At 33.7% G+C, this 16726-nt stretch overlaps 3 protein-coding genes across 3 annotated transcripts; 1 reads left to right on the forward strand and 2 right to left on the reverse strand.

Moving 5' to 3' along the window:
- Window positions 1-488: 488 nt before the first annotated feature.
- On the reverse strand, window positions 489-2269 carry LOC132255108 (uncharacterized). The gene is made up of 5 exons (XM_059742825.1): window positions 1771-2269; window positions 1594-1678; window positions 1402-1497; window positions 904-1298; window positions 489-818 (listed from the first exon to the last, which is right to left on the reverse strand). The coding sequence occupies exons 1-5, from the start codon at window positions 2259-2261 to the stop codon at window positions 674-676; spliced, it is 1212 nt and encodes a 403-aa protein (XP_059598808.1). The 5' UTR covers window positions 2262-2269; the 3' UTR covers window positions 489-673.
- Window positions 2270-2275: 6 nt separating this feature from the next.
- On the reverse strand, window positions 2276-5780 carry LOC109123943 (uncharacterized). The gene is made up of 5 exons (XM_059742711.1): window positions 5699-5780; window positions 5386-5535; window positions 3818-4726; window positions 3483-3722; window positions 2276-2509 (listed from the first exon to the last, which is right to left on the reverse strand). The coding sequence occupies exons 2-5, from the start codon at window positions 5530-5532 to the stop codon at window positions 2276-2278; spliced, it is 1530 nt and encodes a 509-aa protein (XP_059598694.1). The 5' UTR covers window positions 5533-5535; window positions 5699-5780.
- Window positions 5781-5995: 215 nt separating this feature from the next.
- LOC100267283 (probable inactive receptor kinase At1g48480) lies at window positions 5996-9198 on the forward strand. The gene is made up of 2 exons (XM_002276111.5): window positions 5996-7554; window positions 8293-9198. Exons 1-2 carry the CDS (start codon window positions 6288-6290, stop codon window positions 8943-8945), a joined length of 1920 nt encoding a protein of 639 aa, XP_002276147.1. The 5' UTR covers window positions 5996-6287; the 3' UTR covers window positions 8946-9198.
- The last annotated feature ends 7528 nt before the right edge of the window (window positions 9199-16726 follow it).

Raw genomic sequence — 16726 nt, forward strand, 5'->3', positions numbered from 1 at the left:
TCAAGTTTGTTCATAAAACAACTTGACAATAGTTAAGTTCAGGTTTTGTCTGAAGACTATGGACTTAACTACCTTCAAGTTTGTTCATAAAATAACTTGACAATAGTTAAGTTCAGTTTTTGTCTGAAGACTGTGAACTTAACTACCTTCAAGTTTGTTCATAAAATAACTTGACAATAGTTAAGTTCAGTTTTTGTCTGAAGACTGTGAACTTAACTACCTTCAAGTTTGTTCATAAAATAACTTAACAATAGTTAAGTTCAGGTAAAAATGACAATTGTAGACACAACTTCTTATGAGTCTATAGAAGATCAACTTGATACCTGTTAAGTCCAGATTAAATATGTTATTCTGGAATAGATTTCGACTTAATATCTGTCAAGTTTGTTCACAGTTAACTTGATAGTAGTTAAGTTCATGTGTTCTATTAAGACTGTGGACTTAATTACCTTCAAGTTTGTACCCATAACAACTTGACAACATTGAAGTTTAGTTTAAAAGGTCAATTGTATACATAACTATCGAACAACATTCATCAAAATATCCAAGTAGATATATCAACCTGTCCAACTACATTTATCAAAATGCCTAACTACATATATGAAGCTATCCAATTACATATAACAAACCATCCAACTACATTATCAAAATGTGAAATATCAACATGAATTCATTACATAGGCAAGTATTTCATATAAAATAACTCTGCTGCCATCTTTTCCCGAAACCAGTCCATTCGTGCACTTGTTAATGACTTCAATGGATGGTTGTGCATTAAGTATTCAGCATATTTGATAACAAACATGCCACAATCACCACTGCATGGTACACAAATAATCAATGTTAGGGCTATTATTAAAGATTAAGTGTATAAGTTATGAAAGTAAATTTAAGATCACTTACTCATTTTCCTGTTGAGGAATATCTTGCAGCCGTTCAATTTCCCATTCTTGGTAGTTAACTTTTGTGTCACCATGAAAACCATAATATGCTATTGCATTCAATATATGCGGCAACAATTTGGCTAATGGTTTAATGGCAACTTGCAATCTTGCATTATTATTGATGCCCATCAATGAGTCATATACGTATATAATCCTTCGATGAAGGTGGACAACTCCTAATACCCAGTGACTAGCCCGAACATTGATAGGGACATACACAATGTCAACATCAGGCCATTTGACAGAATAAAGAGGCTGCAAACCATTGGCATAATCAATAAGGATGTCATTCTCTAGTAATTTGAATTGGTTCCACTTCTTGCCATGCTTAATCCATCTTGCTTGAGCATTTTGCTACATAGAATAAAGTTAATATACATAAATAAATAACCAAGATCATAAGATTCATTATTACAAAAAAATTAAAAATGTTAACTAAAATTCAAACTACACATACCCAAAACATAGTATCCACTGTGGTAAACTTTTGGGAAAAAAGATGAGGATTTTCTATTCGCCGCTTCCGGAAAAAGAAGAAGGCAACATCAATGTGCTAACAATTACAATAAAGTAAATTAGTTATATTATTTGGTTGTAAGCTGAACATAATAATAAATAAAAATAAAAACAAAATGCATCATTTACAAACCGTGTCAGCAAGCCATGAACCATGATTAGACAGTGATTGAAACCATTTTTTATCTATATGCATGTAGTCAATGTCAATTGTGGACCTTTGACATAAAAAAAAAAAAAAAAAAAAACATTAGTAATTTTATAACTTGTGAAGAACACAAATTTACAAGTATGGATGTATACAACTTACCCTTGGTCATCACTCATCCACTTTTGAAAGGAATCTAATGCTTCTTCAGAGATTGGATGCAAAGGATCAAATGAAGTTAATGGTTTCTCAATCTCTTTTCTTAGTTTCTTTCTCTTGGTGGGATCTGTAAAAGGGTGCTGTAAGATATGAGACTTTTTAATCTCACGCCTTCGCTTAAAAATGGCAGGAGATAGATGGTGAGGTATGACATATACTGAAAACTCACCCGACATAGTTGGGGTACCAAACAACTTGGCAATATCAATAACTGGATCATCAATAGAGTAGTCATCTTTCAACTCTTTAGTCATGTGTTTTTCTGCAAGCTGAAGGTTTCTAGAAGCTTCCATATCAATGTTCACATCCATGGGAATGTCATTTCTCTCCACTTCATCATCTGTAACATCCTCAAAAATTCCAGTCTGGAAATCAAAGCCCATATTGTCATCATTTTCTTTTGTACTAGATTTTCTGAATCTAGTGTCATGCATACCGTGTTCCTCATTCAAACTCTTAACCTAAAATTGCATACACCACCCAATAATAATAAATATGAGAAAACACAAATGTCAAAACATTGAAGTATTAGAAAATTTAAACAAGTAAACATGTCACTAACTTCTAATAAAAGTTGTTTCAATTCATCCATCTTCAAGTTGAGTCCTTCAATTTCTTTCTTTAGATGATTGAAATTTAACTCTGAGCTTTGTCTGAATTTCACAAACTCCATCCATAATTTCTGCACATATTGCACATAAATGAAATAAAAATTTAACACTTACAATATTTATATATATATTATGACAAGTTTGTTCACTTTGTGATTACTACCAAAAAGTGCTATTTTGTAGACCTAATTATAATGGTTTTAAGCACCTTTGAGTAGTAATCATATTCATTTAACCCAATTAATTCATTAAGGTCCTTAGTAATTGGTTTTAACCATTTTGTGGCAAGTTTACATGTTTTTATCAGCTTATGAACCAATTCAAGCATGCCAATTGTTGGAGGAGCTACTTGGGCGAGTTAAGCAAGGATTTTGTACGTTTATAGGCTTGAATTTCAAGTGGAAACACGAGCACAAGCAATGGAGAAGAGGAAAACAGAGTGAAGAAAACAGAGTGAAGAAAACAGATGCAGTCTTTTTTCGCACTTTTGAGGCACTTCCCGAAGTCCAATTTTTTCATGTTATATACCATTTGAAAGCTTAGGAAGTCAAGAATCCAACGCTTCAAACCGTGTATGATTTGGAGCTGAAATGAGGAAGATATGGCCTTCGGAAGACAACTGCATCATGTCAAATGGCCAATTTCGCAAGGTGAATTTCACATTGCGAAAATTTCGCAATGGGATTTTCTTCATGGTGCGAAATTTTGCCATTTCGCACCATGAAGAAACACATTGCGAAAATTTCGCAAGGAGGATTAGGCACATTGCGAAATTCCTTTGAATCCCCTGTTTTGAGACATTGTTGATGTTATTCCACTACCGGTTCTCCAAGATATTTTGCTTGATTTTTAGCTTTGTAAATACCTATTTTACCCTTGTAATCAACCAATGAATAGGTTGCTTTTGTAATAGCTCTTGTTTATTTAAGTTAAGGTCAGGTTCCACATGTTAATTATGGAATGAACATCTTATATTAAATAAAGTACCAAAAAAAAAAAAACATGCATGCATTATTTATGATGGCTAAGTTTAGTTTAAGTTACCTCTATTGATGGGGTGATTGCATCATTTGTTGTTTCTTCTGCCATTGCAGCAGTAGCAGCAGCAACATATGCAGCAGTGTCAGATGAGCTTTTTTCATGCCTTAAGTCATCATTCTTGGCATCTTGTGAGGCATTTGATTGGTGCAACATTTCTGCTGAAGCTCCTTGTTTATCTACATGCTTGTAATAGTCTTGTTGTTGCTCCTCTAAAGTGGGTGTTAGAAGCGAATGAAAAGTTAACTACAAAGTCCAAATCAAATATAATTATTAATAAACAACAATACAATAATATTTATAATTGCATTCTTAAAATGTAAAGGTAAAGAATTACTTACATGAGGCTCTAGAAATACATTTTCAACCTCAGTAGACCTTGGAGCACTTGTTGCACTCCAATTTAATATTCGAGGATACCTCTCAGATACACGAGTGGCATATTTCAATCCAATAAGTGGAATAGCCTCGTATGCCCAAACCTGGAATGCATATGGAAATCCAACAAGACTATATGCTTCAACTGCAGCTTCTCCCTTTGTTTTCTTTTTATCTTGGTATTTGGATACCCGGTTCTCCAAAGCTCTTTGCAAACCAAATAGTGTCCTCTCATAACAAATCCCCCCCCATGGATACTTGTTAAAAGCCTCCAAATTATCAACCAAAGCAACCCATTCCATATCTATCAAATTTTTTCCTTCTTTCCCAAATAAAACATGCTCTAAAAAATACAAAAGTGCCAACTTTATCACCTCTTCATCTTCAAATCCTTTTTTTTTATTTTTCTTATTCTTTTTCTTTTTCTTTTCCTCTCCTAAAGAAAGAAAAACTTTCTCCAACTCATCATTACGCACCTTGTTTTCTCCTTTAAAGTATGTGTCCCTTATTCGTAATGATTTTTTATCACATTTTGTAATAGGACCAAAACTCAAGCCCGTAATCAATGCAAACTCTTCTTTACTAAATCTTAAGCCCTTTGACTTTAATAAAATCCATATTTCATTGTCTTTTTTGGTTTCACATTGACGTAACAACAATTGATGAACAATTTGGGCTGAAAATCTAAGTTCGGGAAGGAGTAAAAAATGACCAAAACATGATTTTCTAAACATCTCCAATTGTGGTTCAGTCAATTTCTTCTTAATATTTTCAATGGCTACCAAGTGAGACAAACATGCAATTTTTCCAGGAAAGTACTCCTCTTTAGATATTTTAGATATAAAAGATAGGAGAGGAGGAGGAATGTCAATCTGCAAAATAATAACAAATTGTAAAAATATCAATATAAATTGAGCAAAATTATATTACCAAACTTATCCAACTATGTTAAATCCATCATTTTGTATTACTTCTTAACATAGACTTTATTTTCCTATTATTTAAGGATGTCATGTCAAATGCTAATATTCTAAAGATATTATTTTACTAATGCAATTGAAGCTATTATATTTTAGTAAGTTGCAGCTACAAAAAATTGGAGACATTATTCTAGTGTTTATTGAAATTTGAAACAAAACAAAACCATTTTGAAATTGCAACCTGACAATGAACTTGATAGCAATTAAGTTCAGTTTCTTCTTAACATATATATTTAAATCAAAATTCTAAATATTTGGATAAAATAATTTCACAAAAATTATATTCAAATACGTTATAAATTCATAACAAATAACTTCATTACACAAAATTTCAAAACCTTTTGATGGTAAACTTGATAGTAGTTAAGTTTAGTTTTTTCTAATAATTCAAATATTGCTTTAAACCTTGGACTATAACCTCACTGAGAAAATTTCCAACAATTAGATTATCAATTCATGAAAAATAAATTCACAAAAAAAAATCTATTAAAAATGATAAAATTAAAAAAAAAATTAAAAATCAAAATTTCAAGTAGACAATTAATGCTTACTGAATCAGTTGATTTCTTCTCATTTTCTGATGACGATGAAGAGGTTTCAAAACCTGGCTTTCTTTCACTTCTCTTTTTTCCCAAAATTTTATACCTCTTCTGTTTCGTATTTTTCATCACAGAATTTTTTTCTTCCTCCATTTTCATGAACTGAATCAACACACAATATCAGAAAGATGAAAAATCGGGTTTGATTAAAAGAAAAAAATAAGAACCAAAATAAGACACTTAGGGTTTCTTCTCATTTCATGGATGAAGATTCATATATACAGTTCGAAAAACCAAAATCAAAGAATGAAACAGTGAAACTTACTTTCTGTTTTTTCTTTGTATTGTGTTGCCTTTTTGTTCTCTTGCAATAAACGGAAAAATCCTTCGTGATTTCTTTCTCGCAGGTTAACGAAGAGACACAATACAAGAGAAAATTGGAGTTGGAGGAAGAGACACAATACAAGGGAAAATTGGAGTTGGAGGGAAAAAGGGCTGAAAAAGATAACTGAGGGGGTGAGGGGGTATTTTTGTCCGAATTGGGTCATTTTTGAGACCTAAATAAGTAAAGGGTTAGTTTTGCAATATTGAGGGATTTTTGTCCCTTTTAATCGGTTATCCCTTAATAAAATACCGGGTGGGCATGATTTTCATTGCTTAATCCATAAGAGAAAGTAGGTCAGTATTATCTTCCGGCCCGTACCGGGGCAAGGAGGTTCTCCTGCGTGCCATGGGGGTAAAACGGAAACGACATCCATAAAGCATAAGCCCTTCTTCGCTCGATCATTTCCCTCTCTTATCTAGATTCTCTCTCCCTGCCGAACTCAGGCACAGAATAAATTCGGATGAATACCATCGTCTAGCCAAAAACAAAAAAAGTGGTTTTACAAGGCCACCAAAACAAAAACATCGAAATGAAACCATTTCATTTTCTGCTCTTCTTCACGTTCTCGTCTCTGATTTTGCTACCCACTGGAAAATCAGATCTCGCCTCGGAGAGAGCCGCTCTTCTGGTGCTTCGTTCGGCCGTCGGCGGTCGATCTCTGCTCTGGAACGTTTCCCAGTCTACGCCTTGTTTATGGGTCGGAGTCAAGTGCCAGCAAAATCGAGTCGTCGAGTTGCGGCTCCCCGGGATGGGTCTTTCCGGCCAACTCCCCGCCGGCTCCATCGGAAACCTCACCGAACTTCACACCCTCTCTCTCCGCTTCAACGCCCTCTCCGGCTCGGTACCCCCGGACTTGGCCTCATGCGTCAACCTCCGAAACCTCTACTTGCAGGGAAACTTTTTCTCCGGTGACATTCCGGAGTTTTTGTTCACTCTCAGTAACCTTATTCGCCTTAACCTCGCCGGAAACAACTTCTCCGGCGAGATCTCTTCGGACTTTAATAAGCTCACCCGGTTGGGCACTCTGTATTTGAACGACAACCACCTCACCGGCTCGATCCCAAAGCTGAATTTGAATCTTCAACAGTTCAATGTTTCCAACAATCAGTTGGACGGCTCGATCCCCTCCAAGCTCTCGAATTTTCCGGCGACGGCCTTCCAAGGCAACTCGCTCTGTGGAGGACCCCTTCAATCTTGCCCCCACAAGAGCAAATTATCCGGTGGAGCCATTGCCGGAATTATAATTGGATCCGTTGTCGCATTTGTCCTAATTCTCGTGGTTCTGATCCTTTTGTGTCGGAAAAAGAGTAGCAAAAAGACGGGCTCCACCGATGTTGCGCCGGTGAAGCACACTGAGACAGAAATGTTGGGCGAAAAATCGGTGGGAGATGGAGATAGCACAAGTATGGGGTACCCCATTCGTGGAGCAGCAGTGCTGGCTGCAGCAGCAACCTCTAAAGGTAGTGGGGATAAGAGATTGGTGTTTTTCCGGAATTCTAATAGGATTTTTGATTTGGAGGACTTGTTAAGGGCGTCTGCGGAGGTTTTGGGGAAGGGAACTTTCGGGACGGCATATAAAGCGTCATTGGATATGGAGGTGGAGCGGGTGGTTGTGGCAGTGAAAAGGCTCAAGGATGTGTCTGTATCCGAAAAGGAATTTAGGGAGAAGATCGAAATTGCAGGAGCAATGGATCATGAGAATTTGGTCCCACTCAGGGCTTACTACTATAGCAAGGATGAGAAGCTTATTGTATATGATTATATGCCAATGGGAAGCCTGTCTGCGCTTCTGCATGGTGAGCATTTCTTCTTTTTTGATTTCAATTATGTGTTTGTCTTCCCATTTCCTTTTTTTTGGAGGGTCATTTTGATGATTAGTTTCTTATCATGAGTTTTCACATAATTGTTTTAGATGTTACTGTTATTTTTTTCCCCTAAAACCTTCTGTGAAATCAGCGTTGTGGTTGGTCTAGGTTGTAAATTTCATGCTGTTGAATTGGCAGTGTGGATTGCTAATATATGCCAATGGCATTCCAGCCAGAGCTACCTTATGGGGTGTTGTTGAATCTAATAATTGAGATTGGGGTCAAGTGGTGATCTTGAACAAGAAATGAATATATGATGAGGAATACATCATACATTTCCCATTCTTTCATGGCAGCTCCTGTTTAGGTTATATTCTCATGAATTGTCTTGAAAACTCATTATGTTGTCAATGCATCTGCTCTATGATGCATTGTGTGTTCTTAAGCACAATTTATATTGCTTTGTTTCTATGCGAGAATTTGAATTCAATATCTGATTGTGGGATTAAATTCGGGTATTTCTGCTCATATGTTGCCACATTACCATTTAGTTCTTTTGTAACTTCTAAAAAAATCTTGCTTTTGGGATGTAAAACCAGTGCCCCCTCTCTGCTGACCATGTTGGCGTTCAAGACCAGTAGGGGGAGAGAGAAAAGAACAGAGACAGATAAACAGAATCCTTTACTTAGTTTGCTCTTCCTTTAATGTACCATTTTCTTATCAATACAGGGAACAGGGGGGCCGGCAGGACTCCACTAAATTGGGAAGCTAGGTCTGGCATTGCCCTTGGAGCCGCCCGAGGGATTGCCTATATCCACTCACGGGGCTCTGCAAGTTCCCATGGAAACATCAAGTCATCAAATATCCTTCTCACTAAGTCCTATGAAGCCCGAGTTTCTGACTTTGGCCTTGCTCATCTTGTTGGGCCCACTGCCACTCCTAACCGTGTTGCTGGCTATCGTGCGCCAGAGGTGACAGATGCTCGCAAAGTCTCTCAAAAAGCCGATGTGTACAGCTTTGGTGTATTGCTTTTAGAACTGCTTACAGGAAAGGCTCCCACACATGCCCTCTTAAACGAGGAAGGAGTAGACCTTCCAAGATGGGTTCAGTCTGTGGTTCGAGAAGAGTGGACAGCCGAGGTGTTTGACCTTGAGCTCCTCAGGTACCAGAACGTTGAGGAGGAGATGGTTCAGCTCTTACAGCTGGCCCTTGATTGTGCTGCCCAGTACCCTGACAAGCGCCCTTCCATGCTTGATGTGACCAGCCGTATTGAGGAACTGTGTCGTTCTAGCTCGCAGCATGAGCAAGAGCCAGATCATAATATAATCAATGATGTTCATTCGGTGGACTCGGGTGCACCGGTTCCATCAGTTGTAGATTGAAGAAGACCATGGATCTTCCATTGTTGTCCTATTTTTAGCATGCTTAATATGGTGCTGTGTTTGTTTGTTTTTTTATTCTTTGGGCTCATTTTTCTTTCATTAAGAATCAACTGTGCATGTTCTTTTTCTTATTTTATATTATTTTCTTTTACCCTTCTCATAGTTTTCTTTTTTCCTTGTAATTTTCATTTACATGTTAATGAAAAAGGGGGGCATTTGAGAACTTTTCCTTCAAGTGTCAACATATTCTTGACGGGTCCATGTCCCTGCAATTACTTTTAGCCTTCTCATTTATATGTATTCTTTTGCGTTTCAGCTTTTGCCTTTGTTGCAGTTTCTGAATTACTTTCATGAGGGGACCTGTCTCTACATTCTCTCCATTTGTTTATTTTTAGATTTTGCTTTTATTGCAGTCCCCAAACATTGAAATAGAAGATGTTATAATTGAGATTGGAAAGGAAAAAAAGGTTGAGAAGTAGATTCCTCAGAGTTATTGAAGAAGGGGGAGTTGATGTGAGGTCTGTCCAAGGGTTCAGTGGAGATTTTACCATTTTCATTATCGTTTCCTTAGTTGATTATGCTGATTAGTTGGCGTTTCTTTTTCTTTTTCCCTTAGGACCACCTTGATTTTGCTTTAGGGAAAGGAAAGGAAAGGAAAGGAACGCTCGGCAGCACTTGTGGGAAGGCAGACATTTAGCTACATAATAACAAATTTGTCTGGGTTTGTGGATGGTGACGCCTAAGAACAACACATATGGATTGACAGAAAAGCAAGACAACAACCCTGCAACGATCGAAAGCCCTGCATCCTTAACAATCGTATGTATTTTGTCTCAGTGATCTGGAATTAGTCGTTGGCTAAAAGCTGCCTACCTCTTGTCATTGTTGTCAACCAGGCGTAATTGTACTAGTGGTCTCGCACAACATGACTCTACACCTGAATTAAATCATTGAATAAAGCTGGCTTACAAAGCATACTCATACATCAAGACTACCTTTTTTGTTTTTTAATATCCATACTAATAACATAATCTTTACAATTCTCATGGAGTGCTACTACTATCCCTAACTCCACTTAAAAGACAGCTCAACAGAACGAGGACCCAGGACCCAGGTGGAGGTAGTGTCCCAACTCCCAACCTCAACTTGAAAGACAGCTCCACCTCACTCGGTTTCCTTCCTCTTGTTTATAGTCTTGAGGGTTCTCCTCTTTAATTGATTGTTAATTTGTCCATCTCTTGTTGTTGAGTAGATCCTGCTATTTTTGTGACCTTTGCCTTACTCTTCTTTCTAAAAGAAACTTCCAAAGCTTAGGCTTTAATTTGCTTCAAATGCAACTTTGATTTGTTGAGACTTAAATGTCTTGGTTGTCTAACTTTCTGTGTTGTTATTATGATAACTACCAATGTGACACAACTTAAATGTTAGGTGAGATTAATGGTAGGGCTATGATTAACTTTGATTTTTCCTTCCTTAACAGGAAAGATATGTTGAGTCATGGGCGTTTGGTGCTTGTAAATCTGCTTGCATTTGCAGTATAAATTTTCTAGCGGAGATGGTTTAGAAATATGTTGAAAGTATAAACATGGTATTTGATTGAAAGTTGTGTCTTAGAAAGACACCTATTGTGTAAGTGAACTTTTCAAAAGCCAATTGAATTTATATGAAAAACAACTTTCAAATAAAATATAAGTTCTTTATCCGAATGTAAAATAAATTTCCAAAACAAACTAAGTTTCCACATACAACCTTCAAGCATTCTCTTAAAAGAACAATTTCAATGTAAAAAGTATTTATAAGGAATTATTTAAAGTAAAAAATAAGTTTATTTATTTTGTTATAGTATTTTTAATGTATAATTTTTTATTTATTTAATTGTAACTCTTCTCAATCTTCTCAAAGTTGCTAACATTAGCAATGTTCTCCCGAAGAAGAACAAAAAAAAAATTTGGTTAAAAGGGGTAAAATAATCCCAAAATATTTCAACTAATAATATGATGAGTTCTACAACCACGAATAAAACACAAGTATAGTTGTCGGAAAGTGATTGTTTCTCTCCATTATTAATATAAAGATTTTGGTTATTGTAGAGCATATTTACAATGTGTAACATTCAAATGTCATCCTTTGAGGCTATCACAGTCGACTATTTGTGCATCTACTAGAATTTTCTTGTAATTAATTACAAATATAGCAAAGTGACTTTTAATGAGAAGATAAATTCTTGATTTAATATTAAAAATTGATTTAAACAAATCTATGAGTGAGGCTTTAGAGTTTTCATAATCTAGTTCAAGATTCTAGATGTGAGAGAGAGAAATTCCTAGATCTTGGGTATATGTCCTAAGTCAATTTAAAATTGAATAAATGTTAGGATATAAGCCTAAAACATGACATGATGTAACAATACATGAATTTGTTATTTATAATATGATCCTAATTACAAATTTATCTATCCTATTCATATATTATACTCTCTGAGCATTTAGGTGCATTAAGAGTTGCATAAGATATTGAAGTCATATGTTCCTTATAAGTAGATAAGTTGTTTATTGTTAGTTTATAGACCTAGACAATCCATTTAAGGTTGTAATGTATTATCTTCTAATTGGAGGGATGACTTATCTTAGTCATCAATATGGTTTTCCCATTGTGAGTATACTAGTGTGTATGGTTACACATTGGACAAAAACCATGGTAAGCCATAACGTTGGTTATTGGATAGTGATGAACTTACCAGACTACTATACCATATGGGCTCTCAACCTTGAGAGGATAGATGACCTTAAGGTGGTCATATATTCCTCATGGATCCCACACTATTGACGGAGACTAGTTGCAACAAGTATACTCAAGATAGACACCACAATATCTCATGGGTTGTAGATAGTATGTCTTATTAAGTGATAAGAAAATCTATGGTTATAGTAATTTCTTAATTGAAATTTAACATATGCTTTTAGAGAGGTCAAATATGTCGGTTGATCACATAATAGGAGTGTAGACCCTTCATTTTGTCCTCATAGCAAATGTTATTCATCATACTTGTTGTCTTTCGCCTTATGCTTTCTTGTAGTATGTGTGTAGGATTCCTTTCGACTTATTCGTTCTTTGCACTCTTTAGCCGTCTACTCGTTATCCAACTTTGACATTGACTCTTAAGCTACTTTTGGAAACATTTTAAAGGTAGTTTTTAGATCCATAACATGACTTTAACGACATCATAGGCTTCCCTAAACTTTTGGAGTAATTAAATCAGTCGAGGTGAACCAATTCAATTGGTTAACTAATTGTTTCCTTCGATCGATTGATAGAATTTTAGGTGTTTTGGCCTCTTTTCGAGCCCCCATTTTTTTTGTGGTAGTCTTTAGGGGTTCCCAAGGATGGTTTAAGCTAGTTTTTGTGAGTTATGCTATGGGTTAGAGGACCTTCGGATTTAGTTTTGGTATTAAGGAGAATTGAGCTTTGGAGAGGATGACGACAAATGTCTAAATCTCCACCATTTCTTACCCTACAAAAAAGGGCCTTAGGAGCTCAATTTTTAAGGGGATTCTCTTGGTGATTTTGGAGGGGAAACTCCACCAAATTTCAAAGAGAGAGAAAGAAAGAGAGAGAAGAATTTCTTGCTTGGGTGAAGGCTTGGTTCGAAGGAAGATTTGGAGATTGCTAAAAGACAAGTGCCATAATTGTGTCCATACTTTGGTAAGTCGCTTTGATTTCATCTTATTCTCAGTTCATTTTTATTTTTCTTTTATTCTTGGGATAATTTGTATATTGGGTGTACATATTGGAGGCCACACACTTGATTGTTGATTATTTTGTTCTTCATCTATAGATTTTTTTTTTTTTTTTCATATATTCATTTTCTTCATCTTGATTGTTTAAGAAATTGCTTCATATTGGAGATATTTAAAAAAAAAGAATTTGCATGATTTATTTTATATTATGAAAGTAGGTGAAATTATGATAAGCATTTGATCCTCTAACATAGGGACCTTTTATTTAAATATGGATGAAGTTTATATAAAATAGTATTAACTCCATAATATTTTATTATGTTTGTCTTCATTCATCATTATATATAAATCCTTTGCACTCCTTTTCTTTTCTTTATTGCTAGAAGCATTGCTTTGTTTATCCTTATTTATTTCCATATAGATTAATGTTTTTAGAACCAAAGCGATTGTTGAATGAGAAAAGTTATTGGTTCATAGTTTACTAATGGTTGAATTACAATAGAATAAACCAGAGCGATTGCTGAATGGGAAAAGTTATTGGTTCATAGTTTACTAGTTGAGTCGATGGTTTAATTACAATAGGATTAGTGATGTCATAAATATATATTTTATATTTTATTAAAATTAAAAATAATTATAAGAAAATAAATTTTATTTTTCATCTATTTTCTCAAAATAATTTAACCTCATAAATTTCAAAATGGAAAGCATTTTTTAGGACATAAAATCTCATAAAGAAGGTAAAACCACTCAACATTTTCTCTTATCATATTTCCTCCATAAATTGAATTTGAAACAAACAACAAAAGCGAGTTTTTCCAAATGGGTTTCTTGTTTGGTCCTATTTCTAGTTCTTCAGTTTTTAGTCTTTTCATAGTTTTAGAAGGAAAATATTATTTTCATATAGGTTTTCTATATTTGTGAGTCTACCATCTGGGTGTATGCTAGTTTGGATTTTAATGCACAATACATACATACATATATATGTATGTATATATATGCATATAGACATAGACAAAATTTGCGGTTTTCTAATGTGGGTGATAGACTAGTAATTGTTTTAAAATTTTGCAGTTTGTAGAAATAGTAGAACTTTTGAGCAACGTGTGATCAACAATCCTCCTTTACTTGCTAGAGATGGGGCGTTAACGCTAGCATCAAATTGAAGATTGAAGAAGAAACTCTTAGACTAGGTGTTGTTTCTTAGATTTGGAGAGTCAAGTTGCTAGCTTGCTAGTGTTGAAGACTAGAGTAAGGGAATGAACCTACATCATTTTGTTCTAAGTAGCATCAAAACGACATAGTTTTGACTAGGGGAAAGAAAAAACATTGAAATTGTTAAGTTCTTAAAGAACCATCTGGTTTAAAAAATTCATCGATCCAATGGCTTATTCAAGTAGTTCAAGGCCATTTCAATATCAAAACAAGGTATAAACTAAATTGAAAAAATCACCAATTGATGGTTGAACCAACCAGTCCAATCCAATTTTTAAACCATTGATATAAATTATTTATTACAAATTATTCTCTTATTTAAAGCCACAAATTTCTAATAGGGATTTTCATGGTTGTATGTAGGTTTTATGAGTATTTGTTTTTTATGATGTTGAAAGTGTTTAATCACATTAGCAAGCATCTTAACTTGGATACATGTCTATTAAAAATTCTGAAAAGTTGTCCATTCTCCTTAGAAGATACCGAGCAACATGAAATCTTACTAAAGGTGTTTTAAAAAACAAAATTTGAATGTTGATGATATAATTCCTTGAGGATCACTTGAGCATGGAATTAGAGTTGAAATATCGAAACATCTTACTTGTCCACAAATATGTTTGTTTCTATACCAAAGTCAAGTGAAGAAATGATGAAGCGAAAATCAAAATATGTTAACCTTGTTAGTAAAAAAAATTAAGATCAAATTCAATTGTAGCAATTATTTATAGAATAAACCTTTGAAATTACACAAGAGAAATTACTTGAAGAGACTATTAAGGTTGCACGCATGAGTGACGTGTCTCATACAAATGAGTGACGTGTCTCAATTGATCAGCGGAAGCTTTGACTCTATGAAATTTGGACATACTATTTTTATGCCTTAACTTATGATGGAGATTGTTTTTTATTGCCATTCTTATTTTGGTGGCTACATTGAAATTTTTGATATCAAAACCTGTAAATGATTATTCTGAATGTTAGAATTTTATTTGACCTATGCTAATTTTGTGTCTTTTTAATAGAAAATGGGAGTGTATAGTGATCTTTGACTTAAGATGTTTCATGGTCTTGAATGTAGATTCAATGGGTTAGGAATTGACTTTCACAAACATTTCAATTCCATGAATGGATGACGAGTATTATAAATTTTATTTTTGTTTGAATTTTTTTTTCAAATACTTGTTTCAATTTTAAATTAGAGTAAAAAAATAATTTCGAAATATTTTTATTATATGATTACAAAGTATTGATGTATAAATTAGGTATTAAATTTTATTTACCAATTTATGGACAATTAAAAAAATATTTTATATATATTTTTCATTTCTACTATAAGTGCTAAAAGTCATAGTGTTAAGTTAATATGAGTGAAAAATTGTTCCTATCATTTTTAAGTTTTAAGTGATAAAATTAATTTAACCATTCCATAACAAATATAACTGGAAATTTAAAATGATTTATTTACAAATCTATAATTAAAAATGTATTAGACAGTGTTTTTATTCGAAGTGTTTTTGTTCGAAGTATTTTTAATACAAGTGTTTTTAGAAAAATTGTCTATCCAACATTTCTCCAAAACAATATTACGAATGATTTTCAAACATTATAAGTAATTTTTTTATTTTTACAATTTTTTTCAAACGCCTATTTCTTTTTTAAAAATAATATTTTTTTTAGGTTAAAACCATTTACTAGAATCATTGAAAACTAGAAGAGGAATATAAGAGTAATATATTAATTATCAAAAATACAACTTGATATAAAAATATTGTATAGATTATTAGCTAAATAATTATAAATAAAAAATAGTTATTATATCCTAAAAGTATGTCTTAATGAGGAAAAATATTCAGTTTCAGAAAAGGAGGTATATGAATCAATTTGGAAAAAGAGCTGTTGTGGCCACAAAAACCAGAAGCCATCACGCCAGAACCAGCAACCCACGGACAGAAGATGAAGTGCAATAAATTTAAAGAGAAAAGGTTTCCAATACAAGAGAACGAAAAACCTATTTAACATAATTGTTCATAAGAAATAAAAATTATAGTTTCAAAAACACTTTTTAAACTAAAAGCGTTTTTTAGAATCACCCTCAAATCGATTCTTACATCCTTCCTTATAATTTTTTATTCACGAGAATTACTAATAAATATGATCTAGACAAGTAAATTAATAAAAAAAATGCATATATAAAAAAAAACACCACATTGAATGATGGACCTCAGTCATAACTTAAAAAAAAATGACAAATATTTATTTTTAACATATGGGATTTGTGAACACTCACTCCAAAAAGAGCACAAGATTTAGCTTAGCTTTGAGTAAGTTTTACGCTCATATTGATTATATTATCGTTGTTGTGATCAAAGAAGTAATACCAAATATGCCTCTAAAACTATTGGAAACAATCTGAGTTGTAATCATACATACCTATAAAGAACTCAAACATGACAACGGTATGATGATACGATATGATGACAATATTACAATTATTATTGATCAAAAGGAAACCCAAAAGGAACTCAAATTTTTTATGCACTCGCCTGGGAATTGAGACAGTTAAATTTTATTAAAATAGTCTCCTTAGCCCCTAAGGTATTATAAAAAGAAAGAGACGATATAATTATAGTAAGTGAATGAAATAGATTAATTAGTAGATTGTGTATCGGCATATACCTTTAATTTAATATTTAATAGAATTCATAAATAAAAAAGGAAAAAAGAGCTTATTGATTATATTAAAATTAGCAGCACCAACGATTATCTGACCACCAAAGAAAACAGAACAGAAAAGAAAAGAAAAGAAAAGAAAAAAGTTGACAATAATAA

Source organism: Vitis vinifera, chromosome 14 (genome assembly GCF_030704535.1).
Source record: "Vitis vinifera cultivar Pinot Noir 40024 chromosome 14, ASM3070453v1".
NCBI lineage: Eukaryota > Viridiplantae > Streptophyta > Magnoliopsida > Vitales > Vitaceae > Vitis > Vitis vinifera.